The 22468-nt window shown below is 41.3% G+C and overlaps 1 protein-coding gene across 3 annotated transcripts; it reads right to left on the bottom strand.

The window, feature by feature from the left end:
• Positions 1-272: 272 nt before the first annotated feature.
• On the bottom strand, positions 273-18520 carry ZNF410 (zinc finger protein 410). Of its 3 annotated transcripts, none has more exons than XM_042047407.1 (10): positions 18448-18520; positions 17105-17305; positions 7926-8061; positions 7399-7632; positions 6922-7113; positions 5922-6057; positions 5421-5602; positions 2650-2739; positions 1457-1582; positions 273-901 (listed from the first exon to the last, which is right to left on the bottom strand). In XM_042047407.1, the coding sequence occupies exons 2-10, from the start codon at positions 17135-17137 to the stop codon at positions 717-719; spliced, it is 1314 nt and encodes a 437-aa protein (XP_041903341.1). In that variant the 5' UTR covers positions 17138-17305; positions 18448-18520; the 3' UTR covers positions 273-716. The 3 variants fall into 3 exon arrangements, with proteins under 3 accessions (XP_041903341.1, XP_041903339.1, XP_041903340.1); XM_042047405.1 differs by having other exon boundaries at positions 5922-6081; positions 18448-18519; XM_042047406.1 differs by lacking the exon at positions 18448-18520 and adding an exon at positions 17972-17993 and having other exon boundaries at positions 5922-6081.
• Positions 18521-22468: the final 3948 nt, after the last annotated feature.

The raw sequence follows: 22468 nt of genomic DNA, 5'->3' as shown, positions 1-22468 counted from the left end.
ATACCTGTACCAGCAGCAGCACTACCTTTCCATTCAGCTAGGGAGCAATATAAACTCTAGGCATTCTCTTTGCATAGAGGCTATCACAGACACGTGGTACCTTAGCAAAACTCTGCATTCTCAGTAATGCCAGTTCTGAAGAAAGCCTTTAAGTTAACAAAAAATTCAAAACACCATGTGGTAGACTCATTTAAAGAGTTTGATATACCAAACAAATTTTGGAGAAAAATGACTGGGAAAAGCAGGAACAGAACACAGCAAATATAACCAAATGATATCAAGTAGTACATTTATTTCATATAGTAAGTCAGCTTCTGACAGTGAGATGTATTAGAATATAGTCTCTGAAGGTAAAGGGTGGAAGGAAGGCCTGTTGCTCAAGATACTGAATATTTGAACAGTGCCTAGCACAATGAGGTCCTGGTCCTTAGCTGGGGCTCCTAGGTGCTCCAGCAAAACAAACACTTTTAGGCTTTAGGAGATGGACTGCATAAGCAGTTTTGAAATGGCGTTCCACAACATGGGCTAAGTGACACCTAAGCAGCAGACTTCACCTTTTAAGCTCTGCAAGAGAGAAACTTGGTCCAGCAGATCTTCTCCAACTCCAGTTTTAGGATTCATCCACTATCTACCCACCCCTCTGTGCACAGTTAAAGCAATGTTCATTCATCCCACTGCAATATGGTGAGCTTCAAGGACGAATGATCAATCCCATCTCAGTCACCACATATAAGAGGGCGGAAAAAAGAGCAGCTGGTCTCACCCTCTTCTACTCCAATAATAGACTCAGTGTCTGGCAAGTGCAGAGACTCAACACCAAGGCTGGGCTGAGAGTTAATGGAGATGAGATTCTTACTATGCACTGTCGATTCTTCCAGCAAACTGCTGCCCATCAGTGACTCTATTGTGAAAAAAAAGGGTAAAAGAAAATTCTCATGATGCAATGACGCTGCAATATAAGATACAATCCCTGCCCCAAATCAAGTCATATTGACTTCTTCCCTAGACACCTACTTTATCTATTCCTACTCTTTGGGCATCCAGTGCTCTAATGGATGGAAAATATTTGTATTTTGAACCTTACTATGGTAAGTTCTATTATGCAGGATTGGCTTTCTCTTTAAATAATTCACATTGTGTAAAAACCCAGGCTGCTTGCAACAAGAATACATAATCAAGGGGAAAAAAATCCACATAAAACCCCCCCAATTAGATTCATATTAATTTTGAAAGCAATAAACATATCTGCCCCTTGACTGCAATACAAGAATAGACCTTTGTCTTCTGTCCTAGAAAGGAGGAGGGTAACCAGTCCCCATCTCCAAGAGGAACAGACTTTTGTTTCTTACTGACTTGTGGTCTCATATTTTCAGGACAAACATATTTCCTTTTCTTTGACCATCCACTAATTTTTTCCTGCACTTTTCCCCCAGAGTGAGTGTGCTCCCTTCTTTACCTGGCTGTTCTCGCTCCCTGCTGCCAGCTGTTCCAATTCGGGAGTGGTGTTTCCTCATATGCACATTTCTGCTACCACTCTGGGAAAATGTCTTCCCACAAATTTGGCACTGATGGGGCTTCACTCCTTGGAGTCAAAGGGGGAAGAAATATCCCAAGAATTACTAAATCGGGAAAAAAGACCTCATCAACTAAGAAACTAACAACAGTTTTGAAATGGCTGTTAACACCACTGGTCCTAACTTATCTGTAGAAACCAAATGAGAAATATTTTCATCTCCTGGAGGGCCATAAGCTTCTAGAACAGAAGGGGTTTAGATATCAGTATTGGCAGTTGTTGGAAAACTCAAGTCTGAAGAGTAACAAAGTCTTCAAGTTGGATTGATGAGAGGGAACAAGTTATTTGAAATCATTTACTCATTAATATGGAAATACTTGATGTCCCACACATAGAATAAAACGACCAGAGGCAAGGAAGCTCTCTCCTGCCATCACACAATGAATTGCAGCATCTGGTTTACATTACTGAGGAGAGACTTGATGATGACTTCTCACTGTGGAAGGATTTCCATTTTACAGAGCAGTTCACCATTTTCAAAATACAAGCATGCTGTCCATACTTCTTGGCTCAATGGCATAAAAGCCAAGCTTGAAGAATTCAATCCCAAATGTTATTACCCAAATAAAATCTCCCATTCCCCAAACATACCATTTTCATTGTGCTGATGATATTTAAGATAAATCAATCAAAACAGAAGGCAGAACCTTTGAAACACTTGTGAAATACATTTCGACCTAAACCTTAGTGCAATTACAAGTACATAGTAGGAAAAAAATAAAGGAAAACCCTACCTATGGCACAAACCCACTTGCAAGATTTCAGATTCAAATGGCTGTGGCTAATATACAGAGACGCTAGAGTCTCTCTTTTAAATAAGCAAATGGCAGCTATGAAAAAGATATTCAACCTCATGACATTTTAGAAACAATTTTTAAAATAATTTTTAAAATGTAATTTGAATTTAGAAATAGAAACAACCTAAAAGATTAAAGAGTACAGACTATGGACACCACAAAACACTATGACCATAAGTTCTGTAGAAACCAGGATTTTCCTTAAGGAAATCAAATTAAAGTGCTACAATAAAGGTCTCTTCTCAGACAGATCACAGAATGTCAGATGAATACTCTTACCTGAGTGGACAACCAAATGTTTCCGAAGGCTGGAGTACTCAGCAAAGGAGCGACCACATCCCTGTGCCTGACACAGAAAGGGTTTTTCCCCTACAAGGGAAAAGTAAGTTCTTAGATTTTGGGATCACAAATCTGATTGCCCAAGTCCCTGAGAACAGCTTGGACATCTCTACTCCATTCTCCCTTTCAGCCTTATGTGTATCAGAGTTCCATGGAAATTACACATCCTTCCTAAGCTTTCTAAGGCTTTTAGCAGCATTCTCTTCACTACAGGAAACAGTGGGATTATTTTTAAATATTCTTAGACTATCATTCACTGAAAATGAAGCAAGGGACCACTGTTTCTAGATAATATTCCAAGTATGTACATACTAACAGAGTAATATAAAACCACTTGATCTAAGATGTATCTTCTATTTGCAGTTTTCAACAACCAGCTCTGTTCCACATACGCCCAGGGTCCTGCTCCCTTTCTGCCTCTCAGTGCCAAAAATCCCATTAACTGTATTTCCCTTCCTATCAGATTCTATACTTTATTTCAGATCAGGCTGAACTTGCCAAAATCCTGTGAGAGAGGTCAGTCAATTATATTTATGTGTGGAGGAACTGTAATTTAAGGCTCAGATTGTACTCATGGACTGAAATCTGTATCACAGCTATTTTTGATTTATTTAAATTATGATAAACTGGGAGGTTACTACACTCAAGCAGTGTAATAAAATTAATCTGTTCTGAACACTCTCTTAATAAAGCTAGACATAACTTTTGCCTACAACATCCACTAAAGTACTCAATATACCATGTTTAACATTATGATTTCAAGTCCTTAACTGGACCCCTGTACAAGAGTAATAGCAAGACCACAGGAGGTTAAGCAAGCTGTTTTAACTATTTTATTGTACAACACATACATAGTTCTTTCACAGTAAACCTATTTTTAAAGGTGTTTCTACTGTGACTTTGCCTTTAGAAGTCTTCTCCCTACAGCTCATTTATTAGCGTCTTATCTACAATAGCATTTGACAGCTGTGAGCAAAAAGGATCAACACAGCATGTTCCAGTTGGTGTTACAAAGCTGAAATATGTAGCAGAGTCTCAAACCCTGATTGTACTTTCTGGCTTGCTACAAATCTTTAAAATTTTGGAAAACTACCATTGACCTAAGTAACAGCCCACAGTTCCATCTGTAAGACACCCTAGATCTATTTACACCCGCAGTTTCATAACACCTTTGGTCTGATCAAACTCTTAATTGCACATGATCCATTTGCAGCTTAGAAAGTTATTATTTACTCTTCCAGAAGCTACTACTCTGTTGGTTGCAGAATGCTCACTCTATCAGGGAGGATTGTGCATGTATCAGCTGGGCCTATTAACTTTATCTGCACCTTGGCTGGGAGCTTTAAGTGCAAAAGAAAAATGCAAAAAAAAAAAAAAAAAAAAAAAGGCTGCTGTTACTACACATTCAAAATTTTATTATTGGTATATACAATTTTTAACTACATCCCAACATCTGCCCCCAAACCATGTGTTCTAGCTAGACTGCACATACTTTAAAATAGCAGCCTTTTCCCATGTGTATCTACAAACCACATACCATACGGTCGTGTTTAAGTAAGGCAGAAGGCACAAACAGCTGCTGGTGACCCACATAATCTGTAACTTCATTTTATCAGGCAGGCCTTGTTCTCTCACACTTGTCAAGGTTATTTTGAAACATTAATCAACTGTAATACAATGCTACTTCCGAGGCCATCAGGGAATCTCTAACAATATTCCAAGAAGCTTGAACTGGGCCATTGGTTTGAGTGTTGTGATAACCCTGAGGCTTAAAAAACTAAACAAACAAAACCACCAGAATATTCAGTATGAACTTTGCTGGTCATTAATTAAATTGCTGGTCACTATTAAATTGCTAGGCATTTCAGCAGTAACTTGTGTGCCTCTCTCAAACAACTTTCTAGTACAAAAACACCTAAAGCACTTTGGCTGCTACACCAACTTCTAAAAATACTGACAAGGCAGGATCATATTCTCCAGAGGAGATATCATAAACAAACCATGTATAAAATACAGCACTATGAAATAAAGGTTCTTGTTTTATTTACTATAAAAAGCTGAGCATGAATTGAGAGTACACAGGCTCCAGCATACAGTAACATCCCAAATTAGCATTAGCACAAACAGAGCAGTTTGTACACCAAAATGCTGTCTTCTAATTAATGCTTTTTTCTACTTTTCTTTGCTACTCATTCCACTGCATTCCTCATTTCCCTAGACGTCCCAAATGTAGTCATTCTACAAGCAGCGTAGGTAACACAAGCTAGTCAGTCATGCAGATGTCAGTACAGGTCCTACTATCTAAGCTATTGAGCCTTTCAGGAATGTCAAATAACCTCTTTACAGAACACAATTACAGAAGTCATGTTCACTAACTATTCTGTTGGTAACAGTCTAGCTCCACACACCCCTCCCTCCATCACACAACTGGAAGGGAATCTTCAGAGTATGTGTCTGAGCAGAGTACAGCATCCCCACACAGTATTTGAAGGATAAAACCTGTGTGAAATTATACAGGGTAGTAAAAGAGATTAGCACTTGATTTACCTGACTTATAGATCAATGTGAATTGACAGAAAATGGACATTAATGGAGGGCAGAGGTAAACAACATAAGATTTTCAATAGTTTGAGGACAGAGGAGGAAGTGGTTTATTCCTCAGGAAAGACCCCACCTCAGCAGACCACAAATAGGTGAGGTCTAAAACACACCAGTGTGAATTCGTAGGTGGTTCTTCAGATTTCCAGCTGTTGTGAACTGTTTACCACAGCCCAGTTCTGTGCACACAAAGGGTTTTTCACCATTGTGAATTCTCATGTGCACCTTCAGCCTCTGCAAGACGTAGAAACTTTTTCCACAACCTTCTGCTGGGCAGGTGAAGGAGCGGTCATTTCTGGAAAGCAACAAAAAGCTGTTTCATTACCAGCTACTGCAACACTTTTTTTAGTGAACAGTTGACTTGTTTCTTTTATTAAATATGAGTATCTGTTAAAATACAAAAATTCTAAACCAAACACAACAAGGACCTGCAAAAATTATCTAAATCTAATCCAAGTTTTTCAGCATAATAGACTTAAAGCACTCAACAGATGCAGTATTTATAAGAATAATGCCAGGTTTTCACAGCTTGTCAATGTCAAAATGTAACATTATTTCAAATACAGAACACATTTTTTCAAGGCCCTAACAACAAATAGCTTCCCTCTGCTCACCGGTGTGTTTTCAGATGATACTTGAAGTGAGCTGGCCATACAAATGTCCGATCACAGCCCTCAACTGTGCACTTCAGCTTCCTTTCCACACGAGATAAATGAGGAATGGGGCTTGAATCTTTTGGCTGCCCATCTCCTGTGCAAAGATGAACATTTTCACCTGGGAAAAAAAAAAGCCCACCAAAATCTAAAAAATATACAGATTACTATAATGTGTCAAATTTAATAGAAAAAACAGCATCATGTATGACACAGGATTGTAAATCAGGTATCTGGCTACTAACTGTTTAGCATGTCCAACATGCTGCTGCCTAGCCTGTAACAGGGATCAGACACAGACTTGAAACCTTACCAGGCCCATAAACTATTCCAAACGAGCCATCTGGATCAGATCAGCTGCCACCAGACAAGGCTTATCACAAAGAATAGAAAGCCAATGCACCAGAAATTGCAAAAATGATCTCTATACAATATCAAATAATCAATTTTAATTATCAGCCAACCATCACCTATTAGCTAAAAACACCTTAGCTAAAATAAGATACTGCATTTGCTTGTAATTATTTATTAAAATAATTAAGTTGGAAAGCATGTGACTAAATCCAATTATGTATTCTCCAGAAAACTGATCTCCAAACTCAGTGGAGCTAAAAAAAAGTATAACTTACAGTACGTATTAAGAATAGGCTCTTAAAAGTTAAAATGAAAGCTGAAAACCAAGCAGCTGCAGTCAGAAAAAATATATTCTTTACATGTCCTGGAGAACTAGTAGGCTACAATGAACAGATGGTTCCACTAGAGCTCATTCCCTGAGAAAAAATGAGAAGCCTATTTATATTGAAGAAAAGAAGCATAATTGTCCTGTATAATTCTGTCACTGATGATTTGAAGATGTCATAACTGATACAAAGCAAAAGAGAATTAGAGGAAAAAACAACATGAAACTAGGGGTCTTGTATGGAACATTCAACTTTTGAGACACAATCTGGGGTTCTCCTACCATTATTGCTTGCTTTGGCATTCTTTGCGAGCTGTGCCCGAGTGGCAGCAATTAAACTGTCATGGGCCAATTCTTGCACTCGTAGGAACCATGGGGTACTGCTGTCTGTGCTATCGTGAGAGAGAAAGTCATTGCCAGAATCTTCTGCTTCATCTTGAACAAACACCAAGTGCTCTGCAGGAGACCCCAGCCCTAGAAAAGACAAATTTGTGAACAATAATGTAACAGAGGGAAATTTCTTTTGCTTCTCAGAGATTAGTGTTCATAGCATGGATGAAATAGCTGCCCTGAAAAAGTCTCCACTGACCTCTACATTGTAGAAAGATGTTGATGACTAAACACTCCTAAAATATCCAATAATGCCCAGCTAATTTCATGACCTTTCCTCTTCATAAGCAGCAGGGACAGAGTTGTACTTGTATTTCCTGCATTCTGCTGAGACATATCCAGCCAGATGACAAACAGAAGGACAATTACCTGCTCTTGTTAGGTTGAGAAGAATGAATGAAGTGCTGTCGCTGGGCTGGAGGTCTTGCAATAAGCTAGAAGTTTCTGGAGTTGACAGAAGTTCAGCTGGTTTCTGTACATTCTGTGCCCTTGTTTCCTCTCCATCAGGGCCTACATTTACCTGGAGACTTCTCAAGACAGCAGATGAAGAAACATCTTTGGAAGAATTAGTGTGACTTGGAGAAGTGAGATCTCTTTCATCATCTAATGAGGAAAAGTGAAACCAGAGTAAATAAAAGTATAAATACACTATAGACTAAAAGATACCTATGAAGTTATTTTTCTAGGAAAAAAACCCCAGAACTTGAGAGAAAAGGGAGAAGGAAGTTTCTAACTAGTCAGACTTCACTATTAAATGAGAAGATTCAGTCACTCTGCTGAACTTGCTCCTCCATCCCTGCAATGTCTTATCAGCAAGAGACAGTGGGATCAGAGTGGAGAAGTAAAGACAGCTGTATGAAGGGCAGGATCACAAAGATCTGTCACACAGATTTTACCTGGCAACATGAGTCTGTTGCATTCTGAGGTCTCAGTAACAGGAAGCAGAGACAGACAGGTGATGTCTTTTGGTTCTGATTCCACCAGTCCTTGTCCCAGTGGAATAGAAGTATTTTGAACAAACTGAACCAGCAGCTGAAAAAACATACTGAAGATTAGGTCAAAAGCAGCACAAATCATTTAAAAAGGTGCTAAATCCAGTCAATCCAGTAGCCACGACTGTCTTGTAGGAGACATTGAATATAATACCACAAATATACACAGATATAAATGAAAGCTTTTCAATTTACATTAATACAAGGAAAGAATTGTTTGTCTTTGTCATCTCTGAAATACCTATAAAATTCTCATTTCTTTAGCATTTAATAAACAGCTCTAGATTGTTGCAGAGTAAGTCTAGTTAGGCTACATTTCTTTTTAATTAATGTTTTACTGCTTGATACTTTACTATGGTCTAACCTTTCAAGTAAATGTTTTCCATGCTCAGCCTTTGGTACAGGTATTTTTTTAAATCATTGTCTTTAAATACTAACTGACAGTTGGCCTTTTCTAAATTAAAAAAAGTAATCAAAAGACTAGTTACAAAGATGTCTATCATATGGCTACTCAAAATAATCAGATAACAATCAGAGAAACAATGTTGGGATGACAAGGGGGAGAACAGAGACAGCCTTACCCATCCAAATCAGCTACTCCTAAAACCATCAAAGATAGACAACCAACCCACCCACTAAGGGGATTAACAGAAGGAACCCTCTCCAAAATACTACACAAAACAAGGGGGCCTATTGCACTAACAAGTGTAGGACTTAAACTGAGATGCATTCCCTGGGGAGGAATTTGGGACTGGACAAAAGATTTGGGGGGATTGTACAGGAGTTAATAGGTGTTGTTTAAGGGAAAAGCCAAAGTAAGGAAAAGGAAAGGATCAAGATGGATCAGGGCAGAACAAAGACAGGAAAATGGAGAGGGAAGGATAAAAGAGGCCCATTGCATATAAGCAGGAAGTTGGTCAATTCAGTTGTCTGGCACAGCCTAACTCACACTCCATCCTGTCTTCTTATTAAACTCCATTCTTACCTACTTCCCATGTGATCCTTCTCTCTACAGTGGGTCTCCAGTGGCACACACCAGTTTCTAGTGTGTGTCATATGCTAATGAACTCCAAGCCAGCCTAATTAGCAAGCAAAATGAGAAGTGTGGGGATATATCCCAAAAAAAAATCCATGAAGGTTTTCCACAGGCAGCAACCCTCGAACACAGGATCAGGCACTTCGTGCTGCCCCTGTTTATGAGGGTAAAGCTACAAGCACTCAGCCTGTGTTCATCTGTTTGTTGCCAGTCACATCTGTATAGTGTGTGTGCACGCACATATTTTCAAACAGGTACTAAACCTCACAAGTGGCTGGATCTAATATCAGAATTAAAGAGCTGTTCTCATGTTTCTTGATGAGCTCAGGAGGTGAGAGGTCATTCAGTCTAGCAGATCTAGCCATCCTTGACATCAGTCAGCTCTGGCAAAAATTACTTCTGGCTAACTCCTAAACACTTGAGTTATAAAAAAGGAACCTGACATTTCAAAAGGAACAGGAAGTCAGAGAAATTACTTTTTTCACCCCTGAAAGTCTTCCCATATTTTTAATCTAGTTCAGAGCAACAAAGCATGTGCCTTGTTTACTCATTCTATCCCTTTTACAACATCTCAAGTTTTTGTCTGATACCAGGTATAATGCTGGACTCCTCTTCGCCTCCAAGGCAGACCCAGAAATGAGACTCTCTTTTTTCTGTTACCAGTGCCACAGCACTCCATATTAAAATATTCTGATTTAACAAAGGAAGTGCTGCTGGGAGTTAGGAGATAACACAGTCCAACTTTTGCAATGGACTGAACAAATTCTGTGAACTGCACAAGCTTCTTTAAACACAGTCTCAAATCCCTCCCCTGTATGGATTTAAACTTCAGAAAGATGGAAAGAGGCCAGTTGTAACACACCAAGACACATACTCCACATTTCAGACAAAATGCTGCTCAAAACCCACATGTAGGTTCTATTTATTTGCCTTTAAGTTCTGTAAAATAAATTAACTCCTTTACTCACATTCTCAGGGATTTTTTTAAACACAGAATAAAGAAATATGGAAAATAACAATACACCAAGAAGTTAAACCTCAAGTTCCTTATCTCTAAGAAACTCCTTGACAAAGATCCTGCATTCTGCTGATTCTGCTGCTGTCTAGCAAACAACTGTATGTAGCAAACTTCCTTTATCTTTGGCATTTAGAAGGAAACTGTACAAGATAGTTATTCGAAAGCTACTACCCTCATTGTGACACATTTTAGCATGCATTCACACAGAGCCCAGATGGAATTGTCTGTGCAGTGAGATGGTTCATCAATGTCAGAAGAAAGAGACTAAAAAATCATGATATGCCCATTGTATATTTGTGATTAAAACCCAACAGTTACAGATAATTTTGTTCTTATTTTGTATGCTGTGGTTGTCTTAGTACTTAATTTTCAGAACTACTGGCATCCACTTCCAAATTATTCCTGTGGCACACACCAGCCTTTTGAGCCTCTCTTACATCAAGAGAAAGTCTGTTAAATCAAAGAAACAGTAAAGAAAATTTAGTACTTTGTGCTTTGATTTGTCTATGCTATATCCTCTCACAAAAATACTAGAAATACGGATGCTTTCTCAAACACTTTTACCTCAAAAAGTTGCTGCTGTAGGAACCCAGAAGCTTTAACAGCCCTGATTGGTCTCCTCTGGGACCCCCCGCCCACACTCTCTCCCTAGGGCTCCTTTTAATATCAGTTCCCTTCCTGAGTTGTGCTGTATGTTTACCTGTCTCAAGCCCTGTCCACTGGATGAACCTCAGATTTTTACTGCATCTGTGTCTCCAGCCCCATCTCCTACTGCTCCTGCCTGGACTCTGGATACACCCTGGACCTGGTTCATCACTTTGCCTTATCCAGGGCTGAGGGCTGTGGATTCCAGCACCTGTCTCTGCCTTCCATGCTCAGGTGCTGCAGGATTGTGCCCTGGTAAATGAGGGCACTGCCTGGGCTGGGATCACCCTTGACTCCCTGCTCACCCTCCCTTAGGAGCAGCCTGTCATCACTGACAATTATGAAGCTACAAATTAAGTCCTGAAGTCATTCAGATGGCAATGTGCCATTTGAACTAGGCCACAAGCCAGATGGCAGTTTAAAAGGTTAGAATTGTTTCATCTTATATCTAAGATTACCCAGAGGACCTAGTAAGAAGATGGAACTATTTTATGTTGTCAAAAAAATACACAGGCAGTAAGAGACAGTCCCTCCCCCAGGGCCATGCATTCTAATTCAGGATTAAAAAAAATACGAGAAAGAGAAGTAAAAAGGAAGTTAAGAATAAGGAGCAAGGCAACTAGAAAAAAGAAGTTGGGCCTAAAAACTGTGAGCATTAAGATAGTTCTAAATTACTGGATTGTCTTTCATGTTGATGAGCCCTACTGCTGCTTACTTCACCATAAAATACTTGTTTTACGGACTCATCTATTTTTATACAAAAAGACCTAAATGAAACTTGCCTCCTACAAGAAGAAAGCTTTGCTTTAAACCTTCTACTTCAAGCTGCTTCTACTAGCAACATCAAGCCACTAGGGAAAAGCAAAACGCAGCAACCACAAACAGATGCTCAGAAGAAAAGAGATCCTTTTAATTTGCTTTGTAAAGTAATGACAAACTAGTACAGAGAATTATGAGAGGGCAAAAAAAGCAGAAGGAAACAAACAGAGATGAATCATGCTCATTATTAAAATCTGCAATAAAAAAAAACCACCCTTCACATAAGCTAAAGCAAACTAATCACCAACTCAAATAATTCAGAGAAAATAAAAAGTTTTCATGTTAGTTTTATCTTGACAGATTTTACCTAAACCTTCCTGTTCAAAATCAAGTACCTTTGTGGACAACTACAGCAACTGGAATACAGGAAAGAACTCATTACAAACATTGTGTCATGCTTTCTTAAGGTTCTCGTAATATGGTTTTGCAGCTGAAAGTAAATTGGAAATTATAAGGGTATCTGGTAATTGGCTATTCAGCACAGAAATCTAGGAACAGGACAGGTGATAAATTAAATGCACAGATACACAAACACTAACAAACTCTAGCAAACTGCAGATAAGAGAGAGTAAAAAGACCCAGAACTCCTGGGACACTGATGGATGGGCCAGTACAGAAATAACTTGAGTGTGACCTTGAAAAAAATTTAACCAGAAACTTTGTAAGGAATAGAACAATGTTATCATGGGTTACCAGAACATATCTCATCAGCAAGAGCAAACTTCTTATGGAATACAGGAGAAATTCTGGGACTGGGTAAAATGTATTAAGATATCTTGAGTGGAGACAGTGGGACTGTGAAAAACTTATGGATGTTTAGGCGAAGGACCACAGGCAAGGAAAGGGAGGGATCAAGGTAGATAGGAGAGAAGCAACTATTGGGAACAGAAAGGGGACTGGGGATAATAAGGGTTGACCACATTAACAGGCTGCAGGTTGCTGCTCTGCATCACCACTGGAGTCTATCTCATCTTTTCTAATGCTTTTTGCTCCTAAATGGTTTCTGAGTACATTCATTGATTAAATTCACTGGCGTAGCCTGTGAAATAGAGAAAACCACAATCTGGAAACACAAGATCCTGGCCAGAGGCTGAATTTAAAAGCCCAGGGCCTGGAGATGGATACTGGAAGGACTCAAGGTTTGGCAAAGACTGGACAGATGTGTGACCACAAGTATGCATGTCAGCCAAGGGAGGACACGTGTGATATGCTAGCAAATTTCAAGTCTCATTACCTGATAAGTAGGGACAGGATTAGGCCATTTGTGGCATTTCTTTTCCACGGGAATGCCATTTGTGTTTGAGTGTGCTGGTAAAAGCCCTATCCTGCCACACAGCCGTAATCTCTGTACTGTCTGTGTGTGCACAGGCACATTTCTGCAGTTCAGGTCCAGGTGCACTTCTGCGTCCACCTGGGAATAGTCCAGTGGTCTCATGTCTGAAAGACCAGGAACGGAGGAACCTTCTAGCTGATACAGTTTGACAGATCCCATAACCAAATAACACTTGGCATCACAAACAGGCCCCAGATGGGCGGTAAATGTTCCTGAGATGGTGACTGTAGAATCCCTACATAGGGAGGGGAGATTGATCCAATATGGCCAAAGTGCTAGAATTTGTAACCAAAACAGATAGGTCATCTTGGGACACCAGAATAGGAATAGTTAGGGAAACTGAATGTACAGAATATTAGCAGAATACCAAAGGAACAATAAGAGATGCAAGGTGGCTTTACTCTACAGCTAAGACATCCCTTGGAATTTGAAATAGATTTTAATATTGCAAAAGGACACCTTTGACTTAAGAGATTCAAACTTCATGGGACAGACAAATCTGGTTGAATTTTTATGGGACAACAGGGAATCATACAAAGAGAACATATAATCCTTGGAGGGCAAAGTTCAGCTGCATCTTGATATAAAGAACTTGATTTTTGCTTTGCCGTATCACCTTCTTGAATACACCCTCCTTTAACTACTTCTGCTGAAATGCCACATAACTGAAAATTCTGTAAATAATGCAGACAGTGAATATATTAAAAAATGTAAAATATTTCTTGGCTGTTGTCACTAAGTAAATAACTGTTATCCCTGCTGGTTAAGAAATGGTTGGACAGGATGATCTCAGGGTCTATCACTGCAAGCAGTGCAGAACGTTTGTGTTACCAAGAGACTTGAATAACATCCCTGACCTGAGAGGAAAAAAAAAAACCACAACAAACACCCAAAAAACTGTTTATAGAACTGAGAATCTCTACTAGAGATCCTTTAAAAAACAAACAAACAAAACAACAAAACCAGAAACAAATGATAATATGGCCACCTGGGATGGATTGTCTTATGTTTGTGTCCCATAATAGATAATTCAAAAGCCAAGAAGTGTCAGGCAGCTGCTTTGGCTGAAATAGAGGTGGCTGAGAGGGCCAGAGTAAGAACGTTCTCCAGAACCTCAAACCTATCCTCCCACTAGACAGCTGGGCAGCTAGACTAGATTCTCAGAGCAGCAGGGACCATGTCTTTAATCAAAACCATTCCTGTTCTAAATTTAACCAGTGAACCACAACAAAATAAAGAGGTCAAAAGAAAATTTAGCAGAGGGGGAGGAGAAAGGAGGGGCTGGAGCTGAAGGGTGCAGGGCAGAAGGCTGGTTACCTAGAAACTGCGATGTCCTCCTCCCATACAGCCTCTGGGGAACTAATTAAATCACAAGCATCTCTCCTTGTGAAGCATTGAGGAAGAGAGACAGGAGAGGCTAAAATACCTCCCTTCACCCTCTTTCCAGTAACTAACGCAACTTACAGAACAGAGCTGTAATTCATTTGATTGTGCTAAGAGTTACCCCAAGAGCAGAAAGCACCCTGCACTGGACCAGTATGGTGGAGGTGACTGGAAATACTTGCAATTGTATTAAATCACCTTGAAGCCTTAAAGCATGCAAAATGCAAATCTTAGCAGTTCCCTGAAGAATGATAGTTACATAGCTTTGGGGGCAGGGAGTCCAGAAAAAAGAGCAGATCCATCTGTCCATACAAACTGTCTCCAAGCAACTCTAACTTTCTATGAAAGGAGGATTCACCTCTACTCAAGCATTAAATATTTAATGGTATGTTGGTTGCTTCTTTAGGGACAAAAACCAGTAGCAAAGTAGTCTATGCAATAGAGACATAGTGCTTTGACTGTTATTATCTAGATGTCACACAAATACAGCTAGCTCTTACATAATACATTTCTCACATGGTAGGGTATATGAAGAAACATCTGTGGCTATAAGAATTGTCGTGCCATGGCTCACCAGAGGATATAAAATCATGATTTACTTTCAGAGATATTTGAACTGCTATTTGAGAAAAGTGTAAAAAGGGTATCTACCAGGTTCACATCAAAGGAGTAGAAAATAGTACTAACTTAACATTCAAGTTCCATAATCAGAACTAGATAAAGAGGGTATGCATATATAGAAATAAATGAAATTTTTTAGTATAAAATAGCCTCAATCAAGATAGAGGAACATGGTTTAGAAGACAGCATCTACAGAAAGGATGCCCTCTGCAACTGACACTGTAGCTTTTATGTACCAGGCCTGTTTCTTATGGAGAATAAACAGCCAACTCTTATTGTGGGTTTGCTGGGAAGGAAATGCAACTCTGCCATGAGGAAATAGGACTATTATGTAAACAAGCCTAATTAACAAATACCTTACTCAAGTTGACAAAAGACAAGACCCAGTTAGAGCTCCTATTTGAGGAATGAGGAAACGAGTATCCCAACTGTCCTGATCCTTGGCTGCCAGAAGTAATCCAAGGGAATCCACCCATTCACAGACAAAAGTAACAATTACCTTATTGTTCAGAACTCAGAAAACATTTTATAGAATATATGAGATATCAATGACAAGGCAAGAGAGGAATTCTTTGCAGATCATGCTGAGACTACTCAGGGCTGCTACAAACTTGCAGCTACTTTTCCTGAACAGTGTGACTGGAAGGGCTTTGGCTGCTCTGTTAAGAAACAAATACCTTAACACATCACATGGGCTGTAATGAATTACCAGCATGTAATCATCATTCTTTTCAGAGTACTAGTTTAAGATACATGCTGTATTGCTTATGGACTGAAAAAGAGCTAGAAACAAGACTCAAAAAAAACAATTCAATTAAGACTTGTAAACTCCCCAAAAAGGTACTTCATAGTTGTACTATGTCCTCTGCTCTAGGACTTTAGCTGTCTGCAGAGGTAAAGCTGAAAACCAGGAAAAGCAAGGTCACTAAGTGATACAACCCCTGCATCTTTAAGTGGGGAAATGCAGAGATGGCCATTCAACCTGAAAAATAAGGCAAGGAGAGGCAGCAGGTGGTGGTGGTGTTGAATGTAACACATTGCAGACACTTGTATGTAGCACATTACAGGTAACACAACTCAGAACTCCACAGCAACTGATTAGTGAGCCACTGCTAAAGTGACACCTTGAAAAGCTTCAACCAGAAATTTTAACTGGTAAGAAAACAAAGCTATTACAGCTTATCAGAATGGGTCTTATACAACAGGCCAAACTCACTACCCAGTATAAAAAGGACTGCAGGGTGTGTTAATCTTATTGTACTATGTTTAGGGGGAGGATCAAAGGAGGAATCAAGGCGGATAAATGACAAACCAGGGGTAAGGAGGAGAGAAGAGACTCAAATGATATGTTTGCTGGCTGCTAGTCAGTACACTGCTATGCCTGATCGCTGCAGTCCCACCTATCTACTTAACTTATATTCCTAAATATTCTATTCACAAGTGAGTCCACTGCTAGTGAGCTTCTAGTTGACTAATGCAAGTAGGAAGCTACCAGAGACTGAAAAAAACCCAAAAATACTCCAGCCAGAAACTGGCTAAAAAGCCCTGGGTTCGGGCAGAAGGCCTGGCAGAGACGTGTGAATGTGAGTGTGAATGAGAGTCAAGTGATGAGGGCACGGCCATAGCCCACTGGCCAACCATTGTTCTTCATGCCTTACCTGTGCATGTGATAATGTGTATGTTCATGCTTCATCTGTGTTTGTGGCCAGCTGTGCATGCACACATCCTTGCAATTTATGCCCAGCTGTGCTACCAGCTGAACCCAGAACAGTCCAGCAGCCTCACACCGAGCAACCAGGATCCCCTGTGTGCTGCTGCCTACCACTTCTGCCAACTGCTTAATGGAAACACAAGTACTTTGAAAAACAGGACTGACTGATGCTAACAGAATAATTCAGATTGTCCAAAACCAAGTAAAGTCAATTTGGTTTGCAGGAAAGAAATAGTCAGATTGTTTTATTTTATTCTTGTAACAGAAAGAATGCTATAACAGTGGGAAAAAAAAGGTAACCTGAGAACAGGAAAGAATACTGGCTGAAAGGAGGTAAAAAAAACCTGCAATACTTTCTAATTTTTTACCATTCAAATCAAAGCATGGAAGCATTAGAAGATGCCACTGAAAACACTTGGAAGATTAGTACGTAAGCAGCAATCTGAGTAAACTCATTCAACTCTAAATGTTACCCACAAATGTTCCTGGGAACCAAACGCAGTTCATAATTGCTCACCTCAGGTTTGGATTCTAACTCATCCGATAACATTGATTCAAGTGTCCAACTCCTGCAGCTGTTCTCAGCAAGGCACAGATTTTTTTTTTTTTTCAGTTCAGAGAGAACAACACTCCCTGATTATTTTCATATTTTCCTAAGTGCAAACCAGTGTGGTGGTCCTTCTGCAAGAAGCTCTGTTGCACAAATAATTAATTTAACCTAAAACAACAAAAAAGGAAATACAAAGAAAGAGGAGCTGAAAAGCAAGAGCAAAGCAAACAGAAGTAAACGTGTTGACGCAACTGTAAAATATACTTTGAGGTATTAGTAAAACTCATTTACTGATGTCCTGAATTTCTGTTTTAACTGAATCAACAAAATAGCCTTTAAAAATTAATTTCACAGTGTTAGGATGTTATTTACCATATTTTCTTTGCAATTACTAATTTTCAATGGAAAATTGCCTTGTTTGCTTTGGAAACTTACGGGATTAACTGCAAATCACGTAAAGCATGCAAGAGATGAAGAAGCTGAATTCCCAGCCCACAACACAGTGGAATTATCCAAATTATTGATAAAAGGGAACCATATACAAACAACCTGTCAGCAGGAACTGTCAGTCAGAGATATTTCACAGAATCAGAAATTTAATTTCTTGATGAGCCCAGATAAATAGAAATTATTTCACAAATACCCATATGATATTTGTGCTAGAAGGAGGGGAACAAGAGAACAAGCTTTTCTTGCCTACCGGGAAAACACTCAGACACTGCTGATGGGAGAAAAAACTGAACTACATACAGTTCTTTCCCCTTCCATCACAACTACCAATCTATCGACTATATTAAAAAATAACAAGAATACTGGATCAGCTAAAAAGAGAACCTAAAAGCCTTCCTCTCACACTCCTGACAGCAGCGCTGCAGCACGGAACTTCACTTGCCGTGAAGGGGCAAGACGCCACACACAGCGAGCGCAGAGTAACTCAGCCCACCGCACGCAGCGAGCCAGGGCCCGGCGATACTCCCGTGTCCACCCGCTGCCCCTGTCAGCCCGTACCGACAGGGCGGGCCCCGAGCGAGCCACGGCGACAAGAGCCAGAGCTGCCACGGCTGCCCACGCTCCGGCCGGGAGGAGCCCGGCGAGGCCTGGGGAGGAACGGGGGCAAGACGGAGCGCCGAGGCCTGGCGGGGCAGGTGCCACCCGCCCCCGCGCGCGGGTCCGGCCGCAGCCGTGAGAGGCAGTCCCGGCAGCAGGGACGGGAGGGCCGCGAGACTCCGCGGCTGGCTGGGCTCCCGCACCCCACGGGGGTCGGGGAGTCCCGCAGGAGCAGCCGGGCCGCCCCCCACCACCCGCCTTACCGGCATCTCCACCGCCCGGACGTGACGGGCCCCGGCCGGAAATACCGCGCGGGGCGGGGCAACGCTACCGGCCGCGGCCGCCTGTTTCCACCACCGCCAGGGACAGCACAGCTCGGTGCTTGGGGTTTTCCCCGGTTCCGTTGGGATCGCTACCAGGCCTGCAGTCTTCAGCTGCAGCCTGATTCCTCTTCAAGTAACCTTTTTTTACATGGATTGTTACCGTACAGGTGAAGATTATGCCGGAAGCTTATGGTCCCGTTCAATCTGCTAAACTTCTCTTTTCAACACGGAAGACGCATTATCCCAGTTTGTTACAGCACACGTGGAAACACCGGTTTCCTACTAATATTTTGTTTCTGTTTCTGCTTTGCTCTGACTTGTTGCTCTGTCTGTTCTGTCTGTGATGGAAAACTCCAGAGTTCACACTAGCTCACCAATGACATACCAAGTTAGTAATTCCAGAGACATACACGTCTTTGCAATGTACCTAAAAAACCAAGAAAGGACTAACTAATTTTAAAAACTTGCTCATTGGTTTTAGCTTGTTATCTGTAGGTAACCAGGACAGAGCACCTCAAGAAGCTGGCAGCCTCTGGTTTTGACATTAGCAGCAGAACCAGTGACCTTCAGGTCCAGTAAAGTTTAACTCAGTTACGGCCAGCAGGTAGCTTTGGAGCCACATGTGATTCCTGACTCCCATGCCAGCACAGCTGCTCATAGTACACTGCTGGTGCTGATGCTGGTTGGCAACGAGAACCCCAGTGATATGGAAGTAACCCAACAGTGGCTGTCAAAGCTGGCAAAACCAGGTTTACTGAGGCTCCCTTCGAGCACAGCCATGGTGTGCTTGGAGCACTGATCCACGATGGACTGTGCAAAAACCTGTGGTAACTTCCTGGTAAATGGCTGTCATCTCCTGCCTTCAGCTACTTTGGAATGGTTTATTTTTTCCAGCCCCTCCAAGATGGGCAATATGGCTTCCCTGCCTTTCAGAAAATTTGAAAAATCTGATCTGCAACATAAAGATTCATAGTGTGAAAAACGAGGTTCACTCTCCTGTTCGAATTTAAAGAGTTTAATATAAAGACAATAAGAGACACATAAAATAAAGCAAAGGGATAACGGCCGGGTGCCTTGGCGCTCTGCCAAGAGCACACCTGATGCTCGAGGCGAGTCCTTTTTATACCATTTTTACTGTCTGTTCTCTATTCATATTAAAACTTTTCCAGGAACTGTTCTGCATGGCCACTCCTTGGGTCCGCCTTTTTAGAGCATGCGTAGTCTTCGGCCTTGCGGTTTTATTTCTTTTGATTCTTGGGGGTGGGCCCGCTAGGTAAGAGTCGATGGTGGGGTGGATCTCTTAATTCTCCAGACAGTCAGGGCTGATTGCAGCTTTGGCCTCTTTGCCCCCCGGCAGAGCGGTGATAAGGGCTCTCGGACCCTCCTGGCCGCCCGTTCTCCGGGCGCAGTAGCCTTTGGGCCCTTTTGTTCTCTGGACAAAGTGTTGATTAGCAGCTCCTTGGGCCTCATCCTCTGCTCACTTGGAGGTTATCTTACTTGCTCACACTTGCTAACATTCTTGCTAAAACGAGAGAAAACTACATCCACACAGCAAAAAGCATTTCTAACATTATATAGTATCTACCTTAATACTTTGCGATAAGCCAATACTATAATATATGTTTATAACAATAGTTATCTTCCTCAGCTTTAAATGTGCAATGAAGGGCCTCATGGAGGGCAATGCATTGGAGTCATACTGACGGCCTAGTGCTTCAGCAAAAAGACTATTGACCAGCTACCTGCTGGAGCCACCTGGTAACTCCATAAAGTCTGCAAGCAAGTTAGATGCATGTCTCTTTCTGAGGTAATTATCCCATCAACTTGCAAGCACTGCATTCATATTAACAAAAGCCTGCATGTCGAAATCAGTTTTCAGTCAAGCTGAAGCACATTTCTGTTGTACAAGGCAGGGAAAACTGTGATTCAACACCCAGAATCAGCAGCCTTGGAGGCTGGGCTGCCTCAGTGCCATATTGGCCCTGCAGATGCATTGTATCAGGGAACCTAGAAAGTCTGGAATTTATCATATCAGACCACTTGGCCATAGTTGTGGTGGCCTGAAGCTTTAGACAGATTCATTTATTCAAGCCTACAAAACTGAAAGTAATAGCTCATGAGACTGAATTTTTTAACACAATCCCAAAAAGCTGATTAAATGGCTGTGCAACAGTAACAGTAATAGACCATTTCACTGTACGATTGAGGAATATATTCAGTGCAGGTGGCTCGGTTTGCAGCTGCAGTGCAAGATGCAGATTGAGCACTCTGGGTGGCTGGAGTCCAAGGCAGGAGGCTGTGAACTGCTGACCCTTTGACAAGCTCAGGGACCTGTGGCCCAGCCAGGTGACCAGACACTCAGAGGCATGGCAGGAGCCAAGGACCCCCAAACGTTCCCATGTTTAGACTGTGAGGGTATAAAAACCCAGGTTTTCAGCTCAAGCTGTTATTTAGTTATTTCACTAATACTAAATTATTTTAAGGACTGGGACCACTGCGACTCTGATATGGGAAACCTGTGGTTGAGATGGTAAGGAAAGCTTGTCTGACAGTGTGATGGGGTGTGTGGGGAGTCAGGTTCACTAGAGCTGCCCACAGGGAAGGGGTTTTGGTCCCAGCTTAGGTGGTGAGAGTGTGACTGCCAGAGTAGCTCCTGGATGATTGGACAAGAAAGTTTTCTTGATGCAGCATGCCATGTTTCCTGATCCAATACAATCCAACAAAGGTAACCATAAATGCAGAACCACTAATTTCATAAACCACTTTTTCTTGATGCTGCTTTGGTAATCCAAGGGAACTGAATCATAAAGCTTGATTCTGTTTTACTTTAAGATACTCAGTAATCTCGGAAGTCCTTTGACTCATCATCAGCTCAACAATGGGGAATCGTTGAGTAGATATTAAAATATGGAGACATGTAGGTGCATAAGTTCCTTTCATTTGCATCCTTCTAGGCCAGATGAGTTTGGCTGCTTCAGAACTTGCATCTTGACTGCCTGGGGAATTTTGGTGGAATCTGCAGTGGGAGTAGCACAGCACTTACCTGAGTTGTTTATGCTGGTTCAAATCACTTGTGCAGGTGTGTGAAGCAGCACTGGTCTCTGATGAGAGAACTGGCTGGCTGGGAATTTCCCATAGTCTTACTTTCACAATTACATCTGCCTCTACAGGATCCTTCTCTCTAATCAAGGAGAAATGGAAGACTCATTCCCCTTATGACCAGATTGAAAACAAAATAAGTGATACTATTTTTTCACCCCTGCTGTGAGACAGCAAAAACGGCTAGTCACGGAGTAAATGGAGTGGTGGTTTAGATTTGGTTGTTGATAAATCTGGTTATAATTTGTGCCTACTCTGTATACAAAGAAGAGTCTAGACTTTATTTCTGTTAGCATATCTTTCATTCTTTTGTGTGTACATCTCTGAATACTCAGATATAAAGTTGTTATAGAAACTGTGTCCATTATTCTAAGATACTGGCACTACTCAATTTTATTTCGGTAAGTTTTTTCTTTTTATTATTATAAAAATGCATGCAATCATCATCACTCTGTTGTTCAGTCTTTACAGCATCAGCATGTAACAGACTTTTGAATTCTCTCAAAACTCTCTATGCACAGAAGTCACCTTTACACACCTACAGCGGATGTTGGCAGGGGTATTATGAAAGCGGGTGAGATTCAAGAAACTGAGAGCACTAAGATTTGGAGCATCTTCTCCTGTATGCCCCCAGGCTCGCACCCGGTTCTGTCACATGTCGGACTCTGCCGCGCTCCACCTTTCCTGCCTAGTCAGCGCGTTTCCCGCGGCAGCAGCAGGAATGCTACTGAGGTAATTTTGCTGGCTCAAAGGCGTACGTGCGGTCCCATACGGGCCTCCGCGCCGCCGCCACCAGACACCCTCCCCAAGTTTTCCTAAACACCGGGTGCGCGGGGCAGGCGCGCCCAGCGGGGGCCGTCCC

This window comes from Corvus kubaryi, unplaced genomic scaffold (assembly GCF_017639235.1).
Source record: "Corvus kubaryi isolate FWS band 111438036 unplaced genomic scaffold, C.kubaryi_AGA036_p1.0 66, whole genome shotgun sequence".
Lineage (NCBI taxonomy): Eukaryota > Metazoa > Chordata > Aves > Passeriformes > Corvidae > Corvus > Corvus kubaryi.
Note: the sequence above shows the minus strand (reverse complement) of the source record. Positions and strands in the feature narration are given on the sequence as shown.

Coding starts and splice junctions, on each gene's coding strand:
- ZNF410 (XM_042047405.1), bottom strand. CDS start 17,137: ATGTTATCGGATGAGTTAGAATCCAAACCTGAG. Junction 8,062..17,104: donor AGTTAGAATCCAAACCTGAG/GTGAGCAATTAT, acceptor ATGTTTTTTCAG/CTGCTGGTTCAGTTTGTTCA. Junction 1,583..2,649: donor ACATTTGGTTGTCCACTCAG/GTAAGAGTATTC, acceptor TTTGACTCCAAG/GAGTGAAGCCCCATCAGTGC.